The sequence below is a fragment of the Panthera tigris genome, chromosome D1, assembly GCF_018350195.1.
Source record: "Panthera tigris isolate Pti1 chromosome D1, P.tigris_Pti1_mat1.1, whole genome shotgun sequence".
In the NCBI taxonomy this organism is placed as follows: domain Eukaryota; kingdom Metazoa; phylum Chordata; class Mammalia; order Carnivora; family Felidae; genus Panthera; species Panthera tigris.
In genome coordinates, this window is record NC_056669.1 from 927234 (window position 1) to 945989 (window position 18756).

General features: G+C 45.4%; 1 protein-coding gene across 1 annotated transcript in view; it reads left to right on the forward strand.

Moving 5' to 3' along the window:
* The window catches only part of YAP1 (Yes1 associated transcriptional regulator), a 112198-nt gene that overhangs the window by 44562 nt on the left and 48880 nt on the right, over positions 1 to 18756 (forward strand). The window contains 1 exon segment of the mRNA XM_042957812.1: positions 11167 to 11282. Coding sequence (XP_042813746.1) covers positions 11167 to 11282 — 116 coding nt within the window.

Genomic DNA, 18756 nt, shown 5'->3' on the forward strand with positions numbered 1-18756 from the left:
TGTGCTCTTGAAGTATAAAGTGGAGCTTTCTAGTAGGTGCGGATTTACCTCATGGATGGCTCGTCAGACGCTACAGTTGTTGGAGACGGCGGGCGTTGCGGGAAACCTGGCGTCCGGCACCCCCTCCCCAAATCAAACGTTTGCAGGAATGCGATAGCCGAGGATGCCACCCACCACCACCCCCGCTGCCCCCAGTAAAATGCTGGTGCGGAGTCAGACGGGAGGTAGAAAGACTGCAGTGGTTCTGGCTTTGGTCCCCGTCACGGGCAGGCACGATGGGACAGTGGGACGCAGAGCAGAGTGGCCAGCCAGCCAGCGGGAGGCGGGCGGGACTCGCGGAGTTCGCCGTGCCCTTTTGCACGAACGGGGAAAAACTTCGAGTTTTCCCTGCAGGTTGTTGAATTTTGCTTTCCTGAAGTCTGGCATCTGAACCGTGTAGTTCTTCACGGACACGGAAGAGTTAACCCTGCAGGCGTGAGCCCCTCAGCAGAGGTGATGGTGATGGTTGTTATGCCCAGAATTCGTGATCCCCAAATACCACCAGGGAGCCGAGTCCGATGTAAAAGCAAAAGAGCCTTTATTCGAGCTAGCTCGAGCTCAGTCCCCTACCTGCACCGACGCAGCGGTGAGATACCAGGGAGAGAGAGCGAGTTTCAAAAGGACAAAGGTTTTATTGGGGCCTTAGGGGCAGTTGGTGAGGTAACGGCTGTGGCCTCAGCCGATTGGCTGGGGAAGGGTCCGAGTCCTGTTAGGCAGGTGAGGGGGGGGTTACTCAAGGGGAGGAGGTGTGGTCAAGGTGAAGGGCACAGAACAAGATGGAGTCGGCCGGCGTAGGCCCGCCCTTTCAATGGTGATGGGGTCGGGGTCTCACCCTTGACTGTGCAGGCTGCTCTCCAGGCGGCTTGGGAAGCTTCGGATTTACTGCAGCAGCAGCTCTGTCCCCCGCTCCTCACCCCCCCCCCCCCCCCGTAGCTGGCCTGAGGCCACCCTTTGTGGGGGCGGGGGGGGGGGGGCGGCTTCTGACCGGGACCCCTGCATCAGCATCTGTGTCTTCTGCTGAAGTTGCTGCATGGAGCCTCACTGGCTTACTTTTCCAGTACTTTTATTCGTGAGCAGCATCAAGTTCATCCCAAGCGTTGGGAATAGATGTAAGGAACTCCTCCGTGTTTTCGTTACTGTAAAACCCGTTTCCCGTGATGTTGGCTCAGTTATCCCTTACGGGGTTAGGTGTTCAGTGTTTGATAACAGCATACGAGCACGAATTGGAAGAGCATTTTAGAATTTGTTGGGGTGGGCTTTGCTACTTAAGAAATGTTGCCTCTCCCCCTTTTGTCTTGGAATTTAGATGAACAGAGTTGAGCCTCTTACAGCCTATGTGAAAAAATGATTGTATGAAGAGATTTTCAACAGTGAACATTCTGAGACGTTTGGTTACAGGACTGAGATTTCTCCTTTATCCCCAAATTCCGTTGTTGCTCTTGTCCCAGGAGTCAGTCTGTCTACACCTGGGTCGTTACAGTTCTGGTTCCTTCCTATTCGTAGCTGGGGGTGTGTGCAAATTGAACTAATGGTCCAGAAACATTTCGGTCATTTCTGTTTCCTTCCCTGAAAGTTGTCCTGTCTCCCTGCTGTGTCTCTTTGTCGCCATCAGGTGAAAACCAGACTTTTTCCCAGGTGCTTAAACGTTCTTGACTTGGCCCATCCATTATGAAGTTTTTCCTATTTTATTTTATTATTATTATTATTTTTAGAAAAGCATCTTTTGTTTTTCTTTTTAATTTATTTTAAACAGAGAGAGTGTGAGTAGGGGAGGGACAGAGAGAGAAAGAGAACTCAAGCACTATTAGTGCAGAGCCTGACCTGGGGTCCAAAGTCCCGACTCGGTGACCTGATCTGAAATCAAGAGTCAGATGGACGCTTGACCAACTGAGCCACCCCGGTTCCCCGAGTTTTTCCTATTTTAAGTAGTGGGCTAGCACAGGAACAAAGCCAAGAAAGATATTTGATGCCTTTGTGTTGGAGAGGCCACATTACTACTGCTTTTATATAACTGAATTTAATCCTTGCAGCCCTAGGAAGTAAGTAAATCATTCCCGTTTTAGTGAAGATGAAACATTTTGATAAAATGACATGCCTTTGGGGCACCTGGTGGGCTCAGGCAGTTAAGCTTCTGATTTCGGCCCAGGTCATGATCTTGCAGTTCATGAGTTCAAGCCCCACTTCGGGCTCTTCACTGAGAGCACGGAGCCTGCTTGGGATTTTCTCTCTCTCTCTCTCTCTCTCTCTCTCTCTCTCTCTCTCTCTTTTTCCCTCTCTCTCTCTCTCTCTTTTTCCCTCTCTCTCTCTTTCTCTCTCTCTCTCTCTCAAAATAAGTGAATAAACTTAAAAAAAAAAAAGTGACCTGCCTGTACAACCCAGATTATCATTGTCAGACCTGGGATTTCAATCCATGTCTGTTTTAACTTTTCTTGCTGTTCCACAGAGAGGTTTCTAGAAGGAGGGATTTGGGTCTCTGAAAGGGTAGATGGAAGTTAGGTGTTTTATAGTCCAGTTGGGGAAAAGATGGCCTGAAGTAGTGTGGAGAAATGTAGCAGATGTTTCATTTTTTTTTTTTTTTAATGTTTTATTTTTTCTTGAGAGAGAGCATGAGCGAGGGAGGGGCAGAGAGAGACGGGGACACAGAATCGGAAGCAGGCTCCAGGCTCTGAGCCGTCAGCACAGAGCCTGACTTGGTGCTCGAACTCTCGAGTGGTGAGGTCATGACCTGAGCCGAAGTCGGACACTCAACCGCCTGAGCCACCCAGGCCCTGCCCCCAGATGTTTCAAAAGAGTAAGAGATTCCTGTTAGGCTAGATGGCTGCTGATTATATGGTGCTGACAGCACCTGGTTTGCATGAGGGGTTTTTAAAGAAATATGTGTCGTCTAAGCCATTGTGTGTGGCTCACGGCTCATCATGGAACGCGTTTGTGTTGTTGAGGTAAACACTAGGAAGAGTTACTTTTGGTAGATTCTGAGGACGATTTAACCGGAGTCTTTGACGCCAGTGTTTTCACTGGCGCTCAGACACTGCCATGTAACAAGAAGACCGTGCCTGGAGACGGAAGCACCGTGTGTGTTAGCACGTATCTCAGGTTATACCAGTGCCAGAAAGCTTGTTTTGAAGTAAGAAACACAGCAGGGGAAACAAAACCAGCATAAATTTTTAGAGTACGAACCACCAATTTAAAGGAATGGAAACACATAGTACCCCAAAACCAATTTATGTCTTTACCAATTAACTGATCGTTAACATTCTTTAATGATGATCGTACATTCTGTGTAATAAAGGTCACCTTCTCTTCTGATGGCAGAACTCATTTGCTAGTCCTAAAAATTCAGAGAGAGAGCCAGCAGGGTAGGAGCAGAGAGAGGGAGGGAATCTTCAATGGGCTCTGCGCTGTCAACACAGAGCTGGACGCGAGGCTCAAACTCACGAACCATGAGATTGTGATCTGAGCCAATACCGAGAGTTGGTCACTTGACTGAACCAAAGGTGGGCCGTGAAAAGAAAGCATTTAAAAGGATTCCGAGAGGCACCTGGGTGGCTCAGTCGGTTAAACGTCCGACTTTGGCTCAGGTCATGATCTCAGGGTGGGTTCGAGCCCCACACCAGCTGTGTGCTGAGAGCCTGGAGCCTGCTTCAGATTCTGTGTCTCCCTCTCTCTCTGCCCCCCCCCCCCTTACACTCAGTCTCTCTCAAAAAAAAAAAAAAATTAAATATTAAAAAACAAATAAAAGGATTCTGAGTCTCTCTCTCTCTCCCTCTTTTTAAGTTTTATTTATTTTGAGGCAGAGTGCTAGTGGGGGAGGGACAGAAGGAGAGAGAGAGACTCCCAGGCAGTCTCTGCACTGGCAGGTCGGAGCCCGCTGTGGGGCTCAATCCCATGACTGGGACATTGTAACCTGAGCCAAAACCAAGAGTTGGATGCTCGGTCACCTGAGCCACCCAGGCGCCCGAGTCTCTCTTTTAATTACGTTCCTTGAAGAAATTCTCTTGTGCTAGAGTGGCAGTTTAGCATTTTAGAAAACCCTTTTCTACTTAGAGACCAGTAAGATGAGGCGGAAAGAGCACTGAGCCAGAAGGTAGAAGACGTTTTAATCCTGGCTCTGCTGCTTGCCAGCAGTGTGACTGAGGGCCAGCTCTGCTGTCCTCTTTGTTAAGGAAGGACTGTTCTTGAGCTGTGGGCGAGGGCAGATGTGGGGGGTTCCGTTCTCAGCTAGGGAAGTCCTGATCGGGCCCGCTGCCTGCTTCTCAGCACCGGGTTCTCCCGTGCGGTCCCTGTCTGTGCAGTCCCTGTCTCTGCTGTCTCTTCTGTCTCTGCGGTCCCTGTCACTGTGGTCACTGTCTCCATGGAAGAGCTACAGCATCCTGGGAGAAGTCAGCAGAGGTTGGCAACTTTCCTCTGCACAGTAAATCCTAGGGCTTCTGTGGGGAGCCAGCATGGTATCTGACGTGTGGGAAAGTGTCGGTGGGTGTCGTGTCGTGTCGTCTCGTCTCGTCTCGTCTCTTCTCTCCTCTTCTCTTCTTTCAGATTTTACTCATTTTAAGTAATCTCTATGCCCAGCGTGGGGCTCAAACTCACAACCCCGAGATTTTGCTCCTCTGACTGAGGCAGCTGGGCACTCCTGTGGGACATTTGACATTCAGAACCTATATGGAGGGTTTCTCCTCCCCTCTTCCCGTAGTATCCAAGGGGTCTGGGAGAGGTCATGTTTGTGTGTCACTGATCCCATCCTCCGAAATCCTGGCAACTGCTCTCATCTACCACAGTCCTGTCGTATGTGAGCGGGAGAGATTCAGAAGAATGTGATCCTGGGTTTCTGTGCTGGGTGTCGTTACAGATATTTCTGTCTACTCACGCTTAATTCTGCGAGGACTGGAGGACGGAGGTGGTGATGGCGAGGTTGTCTTAAGGCATCTAAACAGCACCCCAGATGCTCTCACGTCATAAGAGGAAGCGTCGATAGTACAGAGACTGGAGATTTCATACCAGTTCTGAGTACATCCCAGCTCATCTGCCCTTGGACAAGTCTCTTAATCTTAATAAACTGTAGGTTGTTGTCTTTATTGTTTTGTTGTTGTTATTGTTAGTGTTTTTAACAACCTTTCTGAGAGAGTCCAAACACAATGGCACACTGTCATCCTCCTTGCTGAACAGCGGTCCTGGGGGAATGAGGGCTTGGGCCCTCCCGTCATAGCTTCCTGTTCTTATGGTTTCCCCAGTAATTTGGAGGTGTGGCAATGATAGTGTTATTCTTTTTAAGGTCAGAGTCCCTGCATCTTCAAGGCCCAGGTTTGAGCTTCTTAAGGTGTACTCCGGACGGGAGAGTGTAAATGCAAAGCTCCTTACAGATTTTTTTTTTTTTTAAGTTTATTTTATTTTGAGGTAGAGTGAGTGAGTGCAAGCAGGAGTGGGGCAGAGAGGGAGAGAGAGAGAGAATCCCAAGCCCCGACGTGGGGCTCGATCTCACGAGCCTCAAGATCATGAACTGAGCAGAAACCAAGAGTCAGATGCTTAACCAACTGAGCCACCCAGGCGCCCTGAGCTCCATAAATATTTGTAAATACCATAGCTGCGATGAACTTGTGGGACTATGCAGAACGTCCGTTTTCTAGTGGTTTATTTACTTCAGTATTTCTGCCCCTTTTTTGGTTGTGTATACATTTTGCTAAGTCATCTGGTACGTGAGACCAGACTGTGCCGTGTAAAGTAAGACCGAGAAGCCACTGTGTATGCGGGAGAGACCGTTGTCAGGCGTGGACCTCCGTCAAGTACAGCCGCTTACATTTCTTCAGTCCCAAAGTTGACAAGTTCATTGTCTGCCGGCTTTTGCTGCTCCAGGGTGAGATCATAGGGTTTATCTTGGTCCTAAATCCAGTTGCTTTTCTGTTCCAAAATAATAGCAAAGGTTTATTTACATTTTTTTTTTTAATGTTTTTTTTTTTTTAACATTTATTTATTTTTGAGACAGAGAGAGAGCATGAACGGGGGAGGGGCAGAGAGAGAGGGAGACACAGAATTGGAAGTAGGCTCCAGGCTCTGGGCCATCCCAGAGCCTGACGCGGGGCTCGAACTCACGGACCGCGAGATCGTGACCTGAGCTGAAGTCGGACGCTCAACCGACTGAGCCACCCAGGCGCCCCCCCTTTTTTTTTTTTTTTAATTTTTTTTTTTTTAACATTTATTTATTTTTGAGACAGAGAGAGAGCATGAACGGGGGAGGGGCAGAGAGAGAGGGAGACACAGAATTGGAAGTAGGTTATTTACATATTTTTAAGGTGCTATAAGATTTCACACTTCCTGTTTCCTGTAATAAGTTCAGCATCCAGACTTTTTAGAAACATGATGAACTGAACCTTTGTTTCTATGCGGTGTATAACCACGCATATTTTAAAACTGGGAAAATACTGTTCTAGGAGTTTCCCTTGATTTGGTTTTCTTGGTTGATATATTTTGGTGGTTATTTATAATTTGACGGTTTTTAGAATCGGTGTAGTTTGAGCGACAGTTCTTTTCAAACCCTTTTCATAGTAGCATTTACGTGGACTCTTCGTCAGCCATGTTCTTAAGTAGCGCACGCTGCTTTAGTGTGCATTCCCCCGGGGACGTGCCGAGCTGCGCTAGGTCCCCGCGCTCTTCCGGGTGCACCTCCTCCAAGCAGCTCACGTCCTAGTGGTGATAACAGTTGCGTTTTTTAACATCGTGGCGTCTTTCATTGAATCTTCAGTACCCATGTCTTTTTGTTCTACCCTCTTAGCATTTATACAATATTTTTGTTATTTGGTATGTATGACCCAGAACTTCACCTTTTTGAGTGTTGTCCTTTTCATATATCTACTCGGTACATAAATTGTTTTCAGAATTCCTGGGTACCACGTGCAGTCCTCTTGTGCACTGGACGTGCGACCTCGTGCCAGTCCCCGAGTCTTCGTTTGCGTAGTGGGACTACCGGTAATACCGGCCTCATCCGCCGTCTTGCTGTTTCTTAATCAGGAGAACGGAAATCTTTACACCAGAACCCCTGCTCCCGCCAGCCGGATTCCTTCCTCCGCCCCGTCCCCCGGCTGATGCAGCGGAAGCCGGGCCCACAGTCCGTTCCTTCCCACCGTGTGCAGTGACCCCTTGGCACATCTTCAGCTCGTCTCTTTCTGTCCGCGTTTAAGTGTGTCTGTTTTCCTCTTAAACACCAAACCTCTTCCGCATCGGGTCGCAGCTCCGCTTGCCTCCCTGGGCACAGCTCGCTCGGCCGCCTCACCCCCGTTTACCGTGCCCTCTTCCTGCTGCCCCCGCCCCTCTTGCCAGCGTGGCCCGTGCCCTCCTTGCTGCTCGTTCTGCTGGATCTCTCATCCCGAGTGGTTTCTTTTCTGGAGGAGGTGGGTGGGTGACCTTGAGAGAAAGTTTGATGTTCTTGGGGCAAAAAAGAAAAAAAGCTTTCTTTTCATTCATTCACTGACAAATACCTGTCACGCTTCTAACCACCGAAGATAATTGCAGTTGATAAAACGGATAAAAGTCCCTATTTCCCTGGAGCTTTTTGTTCGTTGGAGGGGACAGGCAAACAAAATAAGTAACATATGTCAGATTATCAGGAAAAAAATAGAGCAAAGAAGCAGACTGGGTTTTGACAGGACACATTTTAGGTGGCGTGGACAGGGAGGGCCTCAGAGAACACGGCTCCGGCCCAGGGACCGGCGGAGGTGAGGGGGGATGCCGCGCGCGTGTCCGGGGGGACGGGAGGCTTGCAAACTGTTTGCTTGGAGTTTTCAAGAATACTTCTGTGTGGTATGAAATGTTTTGGTAAAGATTCTTGTTCTTATGATAAAAAGGAAGGCTGGATATTTTGGGGTATACTGTTTCAAGTTGACTTATTAGGATAAAACAGTATTTTTCATGATTTAATCTTACAGACTAAGCGAAAGCAAATTCGAAGGTAAATTTTATTTTATATTTTCTTTGGCATCTAAATGATTACACGCTTTTATGGTCGGGCAATTTAGATAATGACATCTTTATTTCTTAAGGAGATTTAGATGGTCTTTTTTTTTTTTTTAATTTATTTATTTTGAGAGAGAGTGGAGGATGGGCAGAGAGAGAGGGAGAGAGTGAATAGCAAGCAGGCTCTGCACTGTCAGCACAGAGCCTGACGGGGCAGGGAAGGGAGGGGCTCAATCCCATGAACCATGAGATCATGACCTGAGCAGAAACCGAGAGTCAGATGCTTAACTGACTGAGCCACCCAGGCGCCCCGAAGATGTAGATACTTTTTAAGCAAATGGGACATTAGCTGAGGTAACATAGTACAGCTTGATAGGGCTCTGAATTAACTGACTGGGGTTTAAGAGCTTTTTCAGGAAGAGAAATTTTAGCATTTGTGTGCTTACATAACATTTCAGCAAAGTAATTGATCTTTTGACAGCAGTAAAAGTATACATTCTCTGTATTATATTCAAAACCATAATTTATTTTAAGGAGAAAGATGCATTGAGAGCATATTTACACATTGGTGCCCACATTCCAGAATGTTCATGTGGTGGTTATGGTTGGCCATCAGAACAGGGTCTTCTCAGCTCTCACATAGAGGCCAATTTAGTTATAAGTCGGTTAAGACGGTTTGTGTCATTGATTAGTTTTGAGAGAAACCCAACTGCTGAGTATTCAGAAACTTGGAGCAGTCCACATCCTGAGCCTGCTTCCAGTGCCCCCCACTCTTCTCCTTGGTCCTCGCAAGTGGAGGGCCTTTAGGAAGCCTGGAGACCAGGAGTATGCAGTGACACATACTTTGAAATTTAACGGCCCGTAGTAATCACTTGGCCATTTCCTTTCCTGCTTGCTTCACATTAAACGGGCGGTGAGAAACATTTCTCTCCATTTTGTTCTTGTGGATGTTAAGCTTGTTTCCAGTATGACTACATGCATTACCACGTGTGAGATCTGTAAGTGTGAGGAGCACTGCACATCCAGACATTTTACACTTTAATTTGTTGCGTGGCTCCTAGGGAGGCTTGAAGAGGAGGAGGAGTAAGCTGTTACTGGGTTTGCTGAGGACTTGGTCTTCTGGAATGGGGTGCTTCCCTGGCAGGACAGAGAGCAGGCTGGGCCTGTATTGTCTGCACCTGAGCAAGCGTAGTGCTGCTGCTGAACAGCCTACAACTGCTGGGGAAAGGAGTGCTGCGTGGGAGGTTGCGGTTTGAGAAACCGTGTGCTCCACCAGATAGACAAACACTCCCTCTGCTGATGGTTGGCCTGCAGTGGCCTCCACTTGACAGGTGCCACTGTCACTCTGAACTGTGCAGACTCCGTGTGCTTCATCCCCTCCTCCCATTGCCAGTAGGTAATACCTAAGGTTCATTCTAGCCAGAGTGGAATGATCCTTTTTTCCTGTCTTGTCAGTAAGATTTTGTTTTTGTTTTTTTTAATGTTTATTCATTTTTAAGGGGGGGGGGGAGGGAGACATAGCTTGAACAGGGGAGAGGCAGAGAGAGAGAGGGAGACACAGGATCCGAAGCAGGCTCCGGGCTCTGAGCTGTTAGCACAGAGCCTGACGTAGGACTCGAACTCACGAGCCGTGAGGTCGTGACCTGAGCCGAAGTTGGATGCTTCACGGACTGAACCACCCCCGGGCGCCCCGGCAAGATCACGTTATTGAGGAGATCTGTTCTAGCTCCATTTCAGAAAAGTTAACGACCGCGTATCATTTCCTTACCGTTGACGCGGCAGCTCATCTTGAGATGATTGAAGAAGAGACGACTCGGATATGAAATTTAAACAGCTGCACAAAAAATGATTGAGGGGGGTACCTTTTAAAAATAGCCCTTTTTTTTGGCCACCTCCCATTCAAAAACAATGTTTGTAAATGATTGTTTGATGGTAGGAAAACCTAGCATTAGCGAAGCAGAGTTCTGTAATTTTGCCATCCAGAAATAAACACTAAAACTTGTTGATGTCTGTCCTTCTCATGTTTTCAGCACATTTAAAGTTAGCCTCACACTGTGCATACTGTTTTACAACCTCCTTTAAAAAGCAGTACTACAAACATTTTCGTTATTAAATGTTCTTCTAAAATATTTTCAATACCTGTAGTAGTCTACTGTACGATATAACATTTAGTTAGCCAGTCCCTTTCATTAGATGTTAGCTGGCTTTCAAATTTTTGCTTTTATAAATTTTACAGAGAGCACTTTGCATACATGTTTGGATACTTCTCTGGGTATTCTTTAAACATAATTTCTTAGGTAGTTTTATGTTCATAGTGATTCTAGTTACTGTTTCACTGAAACGGACTTTGCTGGAAGAAGAAAACTTGAACCATCCTACGTCGGATACCGTGCTAGACACGTTGGAGTCTTCTAGTTCGCAGAATCTTCGACCCTTTGCACCCTCAGTTTTACAGATTAAAAATATCCACGTGCATATGTAATAAGATATTTTGCAGTAAGTTAACAGTATGCAGAAAACGTTTAAATGTTTTCTTTAGCAACTAACAAAGGCCTTTGATGGTCACGAGACACTGAAAACTTAATAGATCTAGGTTTTACTTCTGTTTTGGCTTTGGAATATATATTTATAATATATAAGTTTTATTTAATATATATTTTAATATATATTTAATATTTATTTAAATATTTAATATATATTTTAATTTAATATTTAACTTAAATATTTAATATATATTTTAATATATAATATATATTTCAACATACATTAAAAACCTGACGGTCTAAAAAAAGTATATGTTAACTGGCATTCTTAGTTCCCAGAGGAAAAAGTGGGTGGTTCTCTTGTGAATTTTGGGTTCTGGTCACGTGACTGCGTCATAGGTGATTAATTTACAAATCGCCTTTTATGTGTAAATTAGAAGCAGCCAGTAATAGTCTCCTAGGTGAAAATGGTGTTCCCTTCCCTAAGTTCCAGGCATGGTTTTTCACATCTTGTTCCTGTAGGATCTGGGTGGTGAAAGTGCAGTGGGCACAGGCCGAGGAAGGTTCTCACAGAGGACGGGCGGGCAGGTGACCGTGTGAGAGGCCTTCCGTGGGTGCACATAGATCTCCTCTGCTTTGGGAGGTGGGGTTGTTGCTTTGAGGACCTGGTGTTCGTTGTCTAACGCGGTGGTTTGTTTCGTCCCAGTCACATCGATCAGACAACAACATGGCAGGACCCCAGGAAGGCCATGCTCTCCCAGATGAGCGTCACGGCACCCACCAGCCCACCGGTGCAGCAGAACATGATGAACTCGGCCTCAGGTGAGTGAGACCCTGTCGTTAGAGCACGTGGAGGAAAGGCTTGCGCACCACAAGGACCTTCCATGGAAAATAGTCATTATCCTTGTAAGAAAACTGGAGCATGGGCGACTGTTAATTTCTACCCGTTTTTTGTTTTTGTTTTTTTAACCCGTTCATTTATTTTTGAGAAGGGGGATAGGGGCAGAGAGACAGGGAGACACAGAATCCGCAGCAGGCTTCAGTCTCTGAGCTGTCAGCACAGCACCCAATGTGGGGCTCGAAATCACGGACCGCGAGATCATGACCTGAGCTGAAGTCGGACGCTCAACCGACTGAGCCACCCAGGCGCCCCGTTTCTACTTGGTTTTTTTGTGGGAGACTTCGTCCTTTATTTCAAAATCGCATGCTTTACCCAAGCCTTGTTCAGTTACTAATATATAGAAGGGCTGCAACCAGAAGGCACCATTCTTACAGTTTCAGTTCTGAAGTCAGTGTCTCCCGATTCTTAGTTTGGTTAATTTTGACACACTTGTGTTTGAGTCGACTGTGACCCACTGCTTTTTTCTGTCTGAGGTCTTAAAGTTGGAGGTTTCTTTTTTCTCTTAGTGGTTTGCGTGGGAAGCCAAGCTGTGGTGTTCTTAACTACCTTTTAACGAGCGTATTTGTTCTACCTTGAAAGTAACCGGAAGGTCGCGATGTAGAAACCACTAGTATGTGTTACTGAACGCAGTCTGCCCTTTTCACTCATGATAGACCTGAGGATGGCTCTTTTCTCTTGGTTGGCAGTGTGTTGAAACATGCTGGTTTTCTCATCTACAAAATGGGGATTCTGTTGCCCATTACTACAGAGGGGGAGATATTAAAGGAAATAATACATACAAAGCTTTTATTTACAGTTCTAGTGCAGAATAGGTACTGAGTGAAGGTTTAGTGACTTCCTAGTCAGTCAGGTACCTCTGCTGTGTGGGCCCCAGCCCATAGCTACCCCCTTGGGCCTCTTCGTTCAGAGGGGGAAGGGGTGTCCCGGGAAGACACGGCTCCGTGTTTGCATCTGGGATTGGAGCCTTCGGGTTGGGTTTCTGCCTCGGCCCCGGTTCGGAGCACAGAAGGCAGCGGCCGTAATGGGCCACCTTCAGGGCCGTGACAGTGTGTTTGTCACGGCCCCTTCCTCTTGCTCACCCGGCAGACTGACCAGCCCACGTGGGTGGCTGCAGTGTAGACTGTCTTCGGCAGCAGGCTTTGGAAAGGACTGCTGGCCTGTGGGGACAGCAGGCCAGCCAACCGGCTCTGGGCCCAGGAGAGCCCAGGACTGGAATCGTCCTTCTGCCCCGGAAGGCGGGGCTGGCGTGTGGGGTCTCTGGTCTGTCCTTGCCCTTGCTGGGCCAGACACTTGAATTCTGAAGAGTTACGTGCTGAAAACAAACATGAAGAAAGATTCATGACGAAGCTTTTCTTGTCGTAAACTTTGTTTATATAAACTGTTGAAAAATTCATTCCCTTAATCTTCCATTTAGCTTGTTTTAATGTGAATACATTTACTTATTCTGCAGAAACTTATGTGTGATATTTAAGTCTTAAGGCAAAATATTATGTATGTATTTGACTAATATTTTTACTTGACATCTAGTTCTGTTTTATCAAATTTCCAAATAAAAGTTGTGAAAGCTGCCTTGTATTTATAGTCCAAAGAAGATGACTCACATTATTCATTTTGTCATGTTCCACCTAAAACCATGCCCTGGAAGCCAGTAATAAGTAGGTTATTAATTTAAAGTTTATTTTGGAAGATTTAGGCATTTTGCATGTAACAAGTTTGATTGTGATTCTTTAGAACATGGGTTTAATTTTTTCCTATTAACATTTTCTAATGATAACGGCCTGAGCAAGTAGGGAGAATTTGTATTCAAATTTGTGTTTAAATTCAAAAGTATATATCAAATTGGTTATAGTGGGTTTTAGAATATTTGCATGTATTTTTTTAGCTCCGTGTTTTGGTTGTAAAGTATGTTTTATATACCGCACATAAACCAGTAGGCACGCTTGCCCGTAGCTTTGTTTGGTGAACAGAGTGACTCTGGCAGGGACTGTTGGGGCCAAGTGGCGTCCAGCCAAGTGGCGTGCTGGGTTACGAGTGGGGGGAACAGAGTTGACCTGAAATGGGACAAGCCCCCGAGAGAGATGTGGGCATGTGTCGGAGAGAATGGTAGGAAGACATGTGAAGGGTTCTGGGGTCCTTTTGTACCATCTCCCTTAATTCTCACAGTGGCCACTTAAGTTAGGTGCTTTCACTAGACTCCCTTCCCATATGAGGAAACTTACATAATTGTCCCCAAATCACACAGTTGATAAGCGGTAGAAGCCAGGATTCAGGGTTTGCTGGTGGAGGCCCAGAGCCCATCCTCTTAATCTACATGTGAACCAGGCTTAGAGTCAGTGTCCGAGGAAAGCCTTCACGCAGCCGGAGGCGGTCTGTCAGTGCGCCCGGCTCACGGGACAGCTCTTCTCCAGAAGGTGGTGGGTGTGGGGGGCTCGCCGAACAAGGCTCCGCACCGCACGCCGCCCAGTACATACTGCACCTTAAGAAGAGAGAACATTTATGGAGGGCATGCAAGGTCATTGTCTTCAGTGGGCTGGTGGCGCAGAACAATGCTTTAAGAAAGGAAGAGACAGGGTAAAACCAAAAAGTGTTTTGTTTTGTTTTGTTTTGCTTTGTTTTAACTCAAAGACAAAAACTGATCCTAAAAAAGAAAAGGAGTCACACAAAGTTTCAGAATGAGAGCAAGATGTTAAGGGGATATGAAAATTCTTACAATGGCACAAATTTAAATCTAGATTTTTCTGAATTTGGTCACAAACACAAATGGCGTAACTGCCGCGTCAAGTGCTGAGGCTGTAGATGGCATGTGTATGGTCTGAATTCACACGACTCCATGGTTGGCTTTCATTTTTTCCAAGCTAGTGGACATTTAAGAATAGGGGACTTGTACACGGTATTGAAATGCTTTGGAACGAATGTCACATCCTCCCTTCCTGTGAAACGACAGCTCTCATGTCACGTCAGTCAGGTCTTAAGCGAGGGGCTCCCCTTTCTCTGTTGGGACGCACGCAAGGTGCTTGGCGGCTGTGCTTTCCGGAGTGGGGTGGTGCGTGCCGGTTCCGCAGATCACCGCAAGAGAGACTGGCCGGATCTGCCCCCCTGTGCTACCAAGGTCATTTCTTCAGGAGAGTTTTGAGCCTGGAGACGGTGAGCAAGAAGAATTGTGAGGGTAGGTATTTAAATACATTCGAGAATGTTCGCTGTAACAGAACAGCAAGGGGCTTCCGGCTCAGCAGGGCACACACAGTGGTCACTGCACGTCTCTCCTGAAGCACTTTCCTGGGTCGGTCGTGCTAAATGCAACTTGACTTCCATTTTTGTCCTTAATCATTAAAGCAAGAACTTTTTCGTTTTTGCTTTTTAAAAAAGAATTCTCCTCCTTCAAATATTCGAGTCTAGCTTTGTGTTCTGGTCTGTTTCTAATCAGACCACCTCCTTAAAACTCTCATTTTCTTTAGACTCTCCAGACCCGTTTTCTGGATCACTTTTTAATGGTTCACTGAACTGACTGATCTTTTAAAATTCTCTCCAAGTCTGAGATTGGATGAAATCCTATTTTTTGCATTCAGTGTAATTTAGTTTAGCAAAATGATCAGTTTACTTCTGTTTTCCTAAGTTCTTTTTCAAAATATGAGGTTGAAGTGATGGATTCCATTGCTACACTGGCTACTCGTGGTTTGTAATTGGCCAAATTTCTTAATATGTATCATTGAGAAATCACTGATTTGCCAGTTAAATGGTACACCGGGAGAGGGTTCTAGAGACCTGATTTACTAGATTCTTTTTTATTTTTAAATGTTTGTTTATTTTTGAGAAAGAGAGCGAGAGAGAGAGAACAGAGGGAGACAGAGAACCCCAAGGAGGCTCCACAGTGACAGCACAGAGCCTGACATGGGGCTCGAACTCGTGAACTGTGAGATCATGACCTGAGCTGAAACCAAGAGTCGGACCAACTGAGCGACCCAGGTTCCCCAACTTAACTAGATTCTATGAAGTAGATTAATTCATATCCTTTAAGTGTCCACCTAATTGGCATATAAATGGCAGTGAACTTTGTGAAAGGAATTTGATAAGTGAGGAAAAGAAAACTAGAGATTGGAGCCATTCAGTAAGATAATATTCCTATTTCATTTTACGTAAAAATCTATAATAACGTGTACCTATATAAAAGTATGTAGAAGCCCTACTCTCTTACATTACTCTAGATGATGGGGGCCCAGCGGCTCAGACAGTGAAGCAGGTGACTCTTGGTCTCGGTGTCAGGAGTTTGAGCCCCACTTTGGGCATAGAGATTACTTTAAAAACATTACTTGAGATGATTGCCCTTGAGAAATTCTGTCAAGTGTGTTATGTTTATAGCGTGCAAACAGCCTTTTGTGCATGCTCGTGATCTGTGTAAAATTGGTCTCCATATGGAGAGTTTGTGGGACATTAGTGACTTTTATGATAGACAACGTGATACTTCCTTAACCAGCTTTATTTATGTGAAGATATTAAATGTTGAGTAGTAGCTCGTTAACTATAACCGGTAAGATTGTGGAATCAGAGTAACGGTAAAGTCAAGGACAAGTATACCATGTGATGATCCACAGATAACTGAATGCCAGAGGCTGGTGACTGTTCAGAATCATTAAAAATCATCAGCCTTGATTTAAATTAAGCAATAATCCAGTTATCTGCTTTTTAAAAATGTCCCTTTGGTACCCATGCAGAGTCAGATGTCCTATTTTACAGGTACATTTTAAAGAATTCATTGTCTGTATGTTTTAGAGTGAGGCATTTATTTGACTAATGTCCAGCTCTACCAGTGCAGCTCTTTGAGATTTCCCTGCTATGAAAACCTGCATGGAACTCCTAGGAAATGCCTCGAGGTGGGTGGAGCAAATGGCCTCCTGATCACCAGAGATGATACGTGTTAGAGGAATGTGCTGACCCCCTTCTTGGCAGCGGGGGAGACCGTTGGGAAGCAGGCGGAGAGAGGCACATGGAGCTGCCATCACGTTTGCCGGCCTCACGCAGTCTCTGTCGGGGCCTCCTAACCCGTGGGGAAGAGAGAGGGTTACCAAGAAAAATGACAGGCAGAGAGTGGATGCGATGAGGTCGAAGGACCGGTAAAGGGTAGATCGGTGTAAGGTTTTTAACTTTAAAAAGCAAAGGGCGTGGAGCCAAGGGGCAGAGCTGACCGAAGCTTTAGGAGCCGCTAATTCCTGCTTCCTGCTTCCTGACTGTAGCTCATCAGCTTTGAATCCTGCTTTTCACCTTCTGAGTGAACGGAGGGATGGAGAATAAGGGCTCAAGTCCAGCGGACGTGGATTTGCATCCCGGCGCTGTCACTTACTGCTTGCGCCATCTTGGATGGGCTGCGGGAGCGACCAGTGTCTTCACCTGGAAAATGGGAATAGCAGTTAACATTGAACTTACAGTAGGCTTGCTGTGAAGATTAACACAGTCCACGTAACGTGGTTGTGCATAGTTAAAAATTACTCAAGATACATCGCGCTTGATATCTGTCAGGTGTATAAGAGGTAAGTAAGTGTGATCTGATATTTTACATTTTAAGCAGTTGATAGTAACAGGTAGCCACTCTCCCTTTAAAATAATACACACACACACACACACACACACACACACACATATTTGTAAGTTTATTTGAGAGAGTGAGAGAGAGAGAGAGAGAGAGAGAGTGCACACACATGCACAAGTGGGGATGGGCAGAGGGAGGAGGAGAGAGAAGTCCAAGCAGGCTCTGAGCTGTCAGCACAGAACCCGACATGGGGCTCTACCCCACAAACCTTGAGATCATGACCTGAGCTGAAGTCAGATGCTTAACTGACTGAGTCACTCAGGCACCCTTAAAAGAATTTGTTGTGCTCAAATACAGGTCATTGGCTCTCATCCCAGTCATGTGTTATTTTCTGGCTTTTAGATTCTTACACATTTCTCTAGTATAGATGGTAGACTGTTAAATAAGGTTTTCTTCTTTTACAGAGTGAAATTTTTTTTTTTATTCTTCTGAAAGGTCTTGACGGTTATAAGATGGAAATTATTTGTTAACCTGAAGTGATTATATATGGACTGAGAGTATACTAAAATATATCAAACAATAAAACAGCAACAAAGCCCAAATACAGAGCAGTGAATGGCGTAAATGACAGAGACCGTGTTTCGCTCATTACTCTCAACCTCCTATCCCAGATTATCATTATTTAAACCAAAATTGCTTTTTTTTTTTCCATTTGGAAATGTAGGTAAATTAGGAAAAGATGGCCACAGGATAAGAGAATAGTAAAAAGCAAAAAAGCATAATAATCCAAGACCAATATAACTAATTCTCTGGAAACTTGGGGTTTTTTTTCTGTACATAGTTTATGTCTTGATTGATTTGATAATGAAGTTCCTAGAAAATGGTAATGTGGAAGCAGCCATTTTTTTGCTTTAAAAATATGGGCCTGTCTAGTTCATATTATTAAAAGTCGCAAGTAAACAATATATGGGAACTATGAAGATAAAAGTATTTGTGAAATAGAAAAACTAACTCGGGGAGGCTGGGTGACTCAGTCGCTTGAGCGCCTGACTCTTGATTTTGGCTGAGGTCATGATCTCATGGTTAGTGGGTTCGAGCCCCACATCGGGCTCTGCGCTGACAGCACGGAGCCTGCTTGGGATTCTGTCTCTTCTCCCGTCTCTGCCTTTCCCCTGCTTGGGCACACGTGTGCTCTCTCTCAAATAAATAAACGTTAAAAAAAAAAACAAGAATAGTTAATTCAGTGTGAATGTCCAACCAGGTTGCAAGTGACAATAGCTTGCAGTTATCACGTGTCTTGTAGTTTGTCCTTCTGAAGTCTTGTTAGACCCAGTGACGTACTACATAGGGCACTTCTCAGTCTTGGTGGCTTTGGGACTTTGCTCTCAATGGAGTGTGCCACTGGTGTCGAGTCAGCTAATGGCCTCTGTCGTGCTCTGATGGGGAAAGCTAAACTATTTTCTAAACAATATTAAAACTCAGAATTAACCTGGACAAGGCAGCAACATTTGGCAAATGGAACAATAGATGTTGGCCGATAAATCGTCTTTCTTTATGTTGAGTCTAAAATAAGCACCCTGTGTAGGAATCTCCCAGTCCCCAAATACAGAAGCAAAACTGTGAGGTCGCTTATTCTGGAATTGAGGTATGTGTTTATATATTAATGTGCTGCCTATACAATCTGTAGCATTTTCAAAGTATCCATTTCTTCATTCCTTTATTGGAGACAACCCAGCTAATCATGTTGAAAGGTAGATCTATAGAGTTTCTTCATTTTTCTTTTTTAAAATTTTTTTTTTTAACGTTTATTTATTTTTGAGACAGAGAGAGACAGAGCATGAACGGGGGAGGGTCAGAGAGAGGGAGACACAGAA